The sequence below is a fragment of the Colobus angolensis genome, unplaced genomic scaffold, assembly GCF_000951035.1.
Source record: "Colobus angolensis palliatus isolate OR3802 unplaced genomic scaffold, Cang.pa_1.0 Scaffold15, whole genome shotgun sequence".
In the NCBI taxonomy this organism is placed as follows: domain Eukaryota; kingdom Metazoa; phylum Chordata; class Mammalia; order Primates; family Cercopithecidae; genus Colobus; species Colobus angolensis.
The window spans coordinates 10,689,468-10,697,394 of record NW_012114599.1 but is presented as its reverse complement, the minus strand read 5'-3'; the positions used below and the strand labels follow the sequence as shown (position 1 = coordinate 10,697,394).

The 7,927-nt window shown below is 45.7% G+C and overlaps 1 protein-coding gene across 1 annotated transcript; it reads left to right on the top strand.

Moving 5' to 3' along the window:
- The first annotated feature begins 4,416 nt into the window (after positions 1–4,416).
- GEMIN6 (gem (nuclear organelle) associated protein 6) lies at positions 4,417–7,619 on the top strand. Its single transcript, XM_011935941.1, has 3 exons — positions 4,417–4,507; positions 5,201–5,347; positions 7,174–7,619. Exons 2-3 carry the CDS (start codon positions 5,220–5,222, stop codon positions 7,547–7,549), a joined length of 504 nt encoding a protein of 167 aa, XP_011791331.1. The 5' UTR covers positions 4,417–4,507; positions 5,201–5,219; the 3' UTR covers positions 7,550–7,619.
- Positions 7,620–7,927: the final 308 nt, after the last annotated feature.

Sequence of the window (7,927 nt, the reverse complement as noted above, 5' to 3'; positions counted from 1 at the left end):
CCCGGCTAGTTTTTTGTATTTTTAGTAGAGACGGGGTTTCACCGTATTAGCCAGGATGGTCTCGATCTCCTGATCTCGTGATCCGCCCGTCTCGGCCTCCCAAAGTGCTGGGATTACAGGCTTGAGCCACCGCGCCCGGCCCATAATACTATTATTCTAAGCAGGAAAGTATATTTTATATAATGTCTCATGGTGTAGCTGCTCTATACTTCACTATTTTCCCCATATCCAATTTCTCAGCATCCTTTCTAATATACTAATTTAATCATATCATCATCCCATAAATCAACATTTCCCGATTCTCTGTAGCTTATTTACTGATTCTAATCCTTTCTAATATACTAATTGAATCATGCCACTCCATATATCAAAATTTCCCCATTGTCTATAGCCTGTGTACTCATTCACCAAATGAGTGAATGTTTGAAAGTAATTAGAATAGTGGCTGGCACAAGTTCTAACAAACAGAAGTTAGTTAAAGAAGTGACCGGGTGCTGTGTCTCACCCCTGTAATCCTAGTACTTTGGGAGGCCAAGGCGGGCAGATTGCTTGAACCCAGCAGTTCAAGACCAGTGTAGCAACACAGTGAGACCCCGTCTCCAGAAAAAATTACCCAGGCATGGTGGAGCGTTCCTGTAGTCCCAACTACTTGGGAGGCCAAGGCAGGAGGATTGCTTGATCCTGGGAGATCGAGGCTGCAATGAGTCGAGTGGCACTGCTACGCTCCAGCCTGCATGACAGAGTAAGACTGTATAAAATCATAATAATAATAAATAAATAAAATAAGTCATTTTGGATTTGGCAGAGAAAGGTATGTGTGTGTTTGTGGGTTTGAGGGTGAGGCTGGCAAACCTTTGGAAGGAGATGGAGGAGAAGTAGAAAAGCAGAGAATGTGAAGGGAGGGACACCAAATGGAGTGAAAGGCTCTAGGGGGACCAAGGGTAAGGGCTGACCTAGGAAAGGAGGTAGCCCCATTTGAACTCAGTGACAACCAGCTACAGGAGAGGGCCATTCTGAGAACTTGTGTTAGGAAGTGGGCTGGGCTCCAGTCTCTTAGAAGTCAGTGATTTGCATCAGCAGTTCCTGAGAATTTTACTTACAAGGCTAAAGGGGCAAAAAGGTAGGGAAATTGCCCCAGTCTCATAACCTTAAAAAGAGTAACTGGCCAAGCAGGGTGACTCATGCCTGTAATCCCAGCACTTTGTGAGGCTGAGGCAAGTGGATCACTTGAGCTCAGGAGTTAGAAACCATCCTGGGCAACATGGCAAGACCTTGTCTCTACCAAAAATTAAAACAAACAAACAAACATCAGCAGGGAGGGCATGGTGGCACATGCTTGTAGTCCCTGTTACTCTGGAAGCTGAGACAGGAGGATCACTTGAGCCCAGGAAGTGCAGTCTGCAGTGAATCATGACCCTTGCACTGCACTTCACCCTGGGAGAAAGAATGAGACCCTGTCTCAAAACCAAAAACAAAACACAAAAAAGAATGGGGAGTAACTGACGTTTACCTTGACACTAGTTTCTATTTGTAGAATACACACACACACGCACACACACACAGGCCAAAGTCTTGCATGCTGGAGTATAGAGTACAGCTAAATGAAAATGAACAGTTTGTTGGCAGGGCACAGTGGCTCATGCCTGTAATCCCAGCACTTTGGGATGCCGAGGCAGGCGGATCACAAGGTCAAGAGATCGAGATCATCCTGGCCAACATGGTGAAATCTCGTGTCTACTAAAAAATACAAAAATTAGCTGGGCGTAGTAGTGGGCATCTGTAGTCCCAGCTACTCAGGAGGCTGAGGCAGGAGAATTGCTTGAACCTGGGAGGTGGAGGTTGCAGTGAACTGAGATCATGCCAATGCACTCCAGCCTGGCGATAGAGGGAGACTCTGTCTTGAAAAAAAGAAAAAAAAAAAGAAAATGAAGTTTGTCACATGTTGGTTGTAACTCTTTTGGACTGAATTTTTACGAGTTCAAGTGTTTTCCTTCACACTATAACAATTGGCACTTATATGAGCTCTTTGTAGATTTACAGAGGGCGTTAACCAGCAAAATCTAACAATCCACTAAAACTACATTAATATAATCAGCCGGCCGGGCGCGGTGGCTCAAGCCTGTAATCCCAGCACTTTGGGCGGATCACGAGGTCAGGAGATGGAGACCATCCTGGCTAACACGGTGAAACCCCGTCTCTACTAAAAAATACAAAAAACTAGCCGGGTAAGGTGGCGGGCGCCTGTAGTCCCAGCCACTCGGGAGGCTGAGGCAGGAGAATGGCATAAACCCGGGAGGTGGAGCTTGCAGTGAGCTGAGATCCGGCCACTGCACTCCAGCCTGGGCGACAGAGCGAGACTCCTTCTCAAAAAAATAAAATAAAATAAAATAAAAAATATATATATAATCAGCCAATCATGTAATGAATAAAAGCTATGGGAAAGATTATCGAAATGATGACAATAAGAAAATATACTTTGAAGATTACATGGAACTTAAATGTCAAGGAGTAAGGGAAAAGCTGATTAATTTTTCATATTTTCTACACCTTTAATAGTCTTTTCATTTGGTTTCTGTAAATCTCTCTTGGTTTTTACATTTCCAGGAATTCAGCGTTTAGCACTTTGTACCATTTTTTAGTCCTAAAAAAGATTCTGGATCATGCCAGAAGCCAGTTAAGTGCGTGACCAGAAATCTGTAGCAGAAGCAAGTCTTTTGCACTTTTCCACTGGAGGGGTTTATAGAGAGTGATCTGCTAGATGAAATTCAACCCGGTTTGGTTCATTTCTTTCCAGCTAGCTTCTGCACCTTTCTCAAGATTGTACTGAGTGCACATCCCAAAGGAGCAGGCATTTTAATTGCCCTATACAAGCCAAGCAAACAAGAAATACCTGGGCCGTGTCAGAGACGTTGGAACCAGAGTGACTCCATTTTGAGTGAGGGCTAGGGAAATGAGGCTGGGACTTGCTGGGCTGCATTCTCAGAAAATTAGGCATTCTCAGCCTCTAGATGTTTACAGTGAAGGGAACAAATTAATAACGTTTGCCGCCGGGCACGGTGGCTCACACCTGTAACCTCAGCACTTTGGGAAGCTGAGGCGGGTGGATCACTTGAGGTTGGGAGTTTGAGACCAGTCTGGCCAACATTGCAAAACCCCGTCTCTACTAAAAATACAAAAATTAGCCAGATGTGGTGGCCAATGCCTGTAATCCTAGCCACTGGGGAGGCTAAGGCACGAGAATCGCTTGAACCCGGGAGGTGGAGGTTCTCAGTGAGCCTCGATCGCACCAGTGCACTCCACCTGGGTGACAGTGTGAGACTCTGTTTAAAAAAAAAAAAAAAAGTTTACTAAACAGATCCAGACTTGAGAGGGTCCAGATATCCCAATATCTGGAGAACAAAGGCATTCCTAATTTTGCTTTAAAGATAGCAATATTGATGCTTGCAAAATACAGTAATTAAGAAAATTAATCCTTTATCATAAACCCTTGAAGTAGAGCGCATCTCCTCATATATAGGACTATTGTATCTAGGGTGGACATGTTCCTCTTACTTTCGGGAACATCCTACTCTGTCTACAGAGCAGCTGTTCTTTCGCCACTTTACTTTCTTAATAAACTTGCTTTTGCTTTGCACTGCGGACTCGCTCTGAATTCTTTCTTGCGCGAGATCCAACAACTCTCTCGGGGTCTAGATCAGGACCCCTTTCCTGTAGCAGCTCTATCGCTCTTCTCCACGGCACGTTCACCTCACATTCCTAGAGCTTTACGATTTACCCTGAGGGTTCATGTGCTTTGATTCTAAGGCAAAAGTGCATTTCCAAGTCTACTACCATTGAGGACCTGGCACGAGTTTTTTCTTCTTTATTTATTTTTATTTTTAATTTTTTTGAGACGAAGTTTCGCTCTTGTTGCCTAGGTTGGAGTGCAATGGTGCGGTCTCGGCTCACTGCAACCTCCGCCTCACGGGTTCAAGGGATTCTCCTGTCTCAGCCTCCTGAGTAGCTGGGATTACAGGCGTCCGTCACTAGGCCCGGCTAATTTTTCGTATTTTTAGTAGAGACGGGGGTTTCACCATGTTGGCCAGGCTGGTCTCGAACTCATGACCGGTCTCGAACTCCTGACCCGTCTCAAACTCCTGATCCGCCCGCCTTGGTATCCCAACGTGCTGGGATTACAGGCGTGAGCCACCGCTTCCGGCCGCTTTTTCCTCTTTAAAGAAAAAAAAGAGATTATTTGAAATGTCCGTCGTGGCAATGGAGAGGGATAGCCCTAGAGGAGATGGCGGCTTATTATTATTATTAGAGAAGAATCTTACCCCCTGTCCGCCTCCTGCACTCGAGGGCCCGCGACTCCCAGACCTCCAAGTAGGACTACAAAACAGAGGATTCTGGGGGAAGGAAGTGACGATCGGCGCAAAGCACGCTGGTCTCAGGCGGGCTCCTCTCAACGGTCCTTCCTCAAAGCGTGGTTGCTGAGGACCCAGTGTTGCAAGGAGTTTTTTAACCGGTATTTTTCTCGTTTGTCAGGATTAAACGTTAAGTACCACTTGGTTTTGAATACAGCCTTAGGTATCGTGTGGCTGCAGGACAGGACCAGAAATCTAAGCTCTAGAGCTGTGGCCGCTGCCCCCTCGTTTGTGCATCCTTCAAACAAATTTTAAGGACAGTTGTCATAAATCGGGGGTGCCTGTCGATGGCGGGATCCAGCGGAGACACAGAGCCAGAGAGCGCGTGGGTGGATATCAGGAGAGTTCTCTGCTTCAGTTGAGGAGTGGGACGAAGTACTTTGGTCGATGGAAGGAAAAGCAGAGTTGAAGGGTTTGAGCATCATCTGCAGGCCAGAGTTAAAGCGATTTGGAATGTGGTTGTGCACCGGAGTAGATCTGTGCCGGGTGAATTTCCTCAGACTGCACCCGCAGCAAATTGGTGTCCCCTCTGCTTTAGGCCGAATTGTGCATATTAACTATTTTCCTTTTCCTGAGAAACAAAAATTCTCAAGCAGCCTTTACACGTGTTCTTTTCCCCAACTATAGTATCAGTTCCTATCAGTACATGCATTAATAATTAATTGTGTTAAGTAACTTATTACGAACTTGAGGCAAATCACAGATGTTCTCTGTCTCTAGGATAGGATGGAGATTAGGGATAAGACATTTGCTTAGGTGGAACATATATTAACCAACACTGGTGGTGGTTTCAGATCTAGCCAGGTGGCAATCATGAGTGAATGGATGAAGAAAGGCCCCTTAGAATGGCAAGATTACATTTACAAAGAGGTCCGAGTGACAGCCAGTGAGAAGAATGAGTATAAAGGATGGGTTTTAACTACAGACCCAGTCTCTGCCAAGTGAGTATGCATCCTACTTGCCTGAAATCTTGACACCCCTTTGTGCTACCTGTATGTTATAGACAAACAAAGCAGATAAATGAAAGGCTAATTATTAATATTTTCATCTAAGAATTTTTTGTTTGTTTGAGACAGGTTCTCACTGTCACCCAGGCTGGAATGCAGTGGCGAGATCTCGGCTTTCTGTAACCTCTGTCTCGCAGGTTCAGGCGATCAATTCTCCTGTCTCAGCCTCCCGAGTAGCTGGGACTACAGGCACTCGCCACCACATCTAATTTTTGTATTTTTTGTAGAGACAGGGTTTTGCCGTGTTGCCCAGGTTGGTCTCAAACTCCTGAGCTCCAAGGATCTCCCCGCCTTAGCCTCCCAGAGTGCTGGCATTACAGACTGAGTCACTGTACCCGGCCTCCATATGAGAACTTAACTGCCTTTGAATCTAAATGCTGTTCTGACTATAGATTACCTTATCAGACCAGGCAACTTCATAGAAATGGGGCATACAAATTATTCTTACCATATATATATATACACACACACACACACACACACATATATATACACACATACATATATGTGTGTGTGTATATATATTTTTTTTTTTTGCGGGGGGGATGAAGTCTCATTCTGTTGCTCAGGCTGGAGTGGTACAGTGGTGTGATCTTGGCTCACTGCAACTTCCGCCTCCCAGGTTCAAGCGATTCTTGTGCCTCAGTCTCCCGAGTAGCTGGGGTTACACGCATGTGCCAACATGCCCCACTAATTTTTTGTATTTTTAGTAGAGATGGGGTTTCGCTATGTTGGCCAGGCTGGTCTTGAACTCCTGACCTCAGGTGATCTGCCTGCCTTGTCCTCCCAAAGTGCTGGGATTACAGGTGTGAGCCACTGTGCCCAGCCTAGTTATTGTTTTTTTAACTCTAAAAGTTAAGTCTACCCTGCCTTCCTCCCCACCCCCACCAGATGGAGTTGTGCTCTGTTGCCCAGGCTGAAGTGCAGTGGCGTGATCTCGGCTCACTGTAATCTCCGCCTCCCAGGTTCAAGCAGTTCTCTGCCTCAGTGTCCCAAGTAGCTGGGATTACAGGTGCCTGCCATCACGCCCCCCGGCTACTATTCGTATTTTTAGTAGAGATTGGGTTTCACCATCTTGGCCAGAGACTGGTCTTGAACTCCGGACCTCATGATCCACCCGCCTTGGCCTCCCAAAGTGCTGGGATTACAGGTGTGAGCCACTGTGCCCAGCCTAGTTATTGTTTTTTTAACTCTAAAAGTTAAGTCTACCCTGCCTTCTTCCCCACCCCCACCAGATGGAGTTGTGCTCTGTTGCCCAGGCTGAAGTGCAGTGGCGTGATCTCGGCTCACTGTAATCTCCGCCTCCCAGGTTCAAGCAGTTCTCTGCCTCAGTGTCCCAAGTAGCTGGGATTACAGGTGCCTGCCATCACGCCCGGCTACTATTCGTATTTTTAGTAGAGATTGGGTTTCACCATCTTGGCCAGAGACTGGTCTTGAACTCCGGACCTCATGATCCACCCGCCTTGGCCTCCCAAAGTGCTGGGATTACAGGTGTGAGCCACCACACCTGGCTATCCTGCCTTCTTTTCTAATACACATTTAAGGCTTTCATAACTCTTGTTTAGTCCTTTAATTGTATCCCACAATGATTGGCTGTAGGCTGGGCAAAAAGTTCACATATTTAGAATCCTTAGTGAATGTTTGTTGAATAAATGGAAGCATTCGTTGGTGACAGGATTAATTTCAGAGTAGAGTGTCATCTATTATTTTACTGACCTACTTGGGTTGATGATGCCTCTGAACTTACTTTTCCTCCAAAGTATCGTCCTTGTGAACTTCCTTGAAGATGGCAGCATGTCTGTGACCGGAATTATGGGACATGCTGTGCAGACTGTTGAAACTGTGAATGAAGGGGACCATAGAGTGAGGGAGAAACTGATGCATTTGTTCACGTCTGGAGACTGCAAAGCATACAGCCCAGAGGATTTGGAAGAGAGAAAGAACAGCCTAAAGAAATGGCTTGAGAAGAACCACATCCCCATCACTGAACAGGGAGATTCTCCAAGGACTCTCTGTGTGGCTGGGGTCCTGACTATAGACCCACCATATGGTCCAGAAAATTGCAGCAGCTCTAATGAGATTATTCTGTCTCGTGTTCAGGATCTTATTGAAGGACATCTTACAGCTTCCCAATGAGAGGCCAGGAAATGTGAACATACTGATAGAAAAAGACTATTTTTTATCCCTCATAAAATGTTTTGAATGTTAAGTTCATCATCTGTAGGACTTTAAAGTTACATGACTGTGTGTGTGTGTGTGTATAATTCTTTGTTTTGATAAAATCAAAGGAGCGGGTTATAAGTGCTAATTTCCTTGGGAAATTAATGAACTAGGGCAAGGATAGCATCCCATGCAATAAAATTAGCACAGGGACTTCAGAATTGTATGGGTCTTTTCTTTTTTCTTTTTTTTGAGATGGAGTCTCACTCTGTCGCCAGGCTGGAGTGCAGTGGCGCAATCTCGGCTCACTGCAACCTCTGCCTCCCAGGTTCAAGCGATTCCCCTGCCTCAGCC

What these genes read in the sequence shown, in the direction of transcription:
- GEMIN6 (XM_011935941.1), top strand. Translation starts at nt 5,220, where the DNA reads ATGAGTGAATGGATGAAGAAAGGCCCCTTAGAATGGCAAGATTACATT. An exon ending in ACAGACCCAGTCTCTGCCAA is followed by an intron (nt 5,348 to 7,173) that starts GTGAGTATGCAT and finishes TTTCCTCCAAAG; the next exon opens with TATCGTCCTTGTGAACTTCC.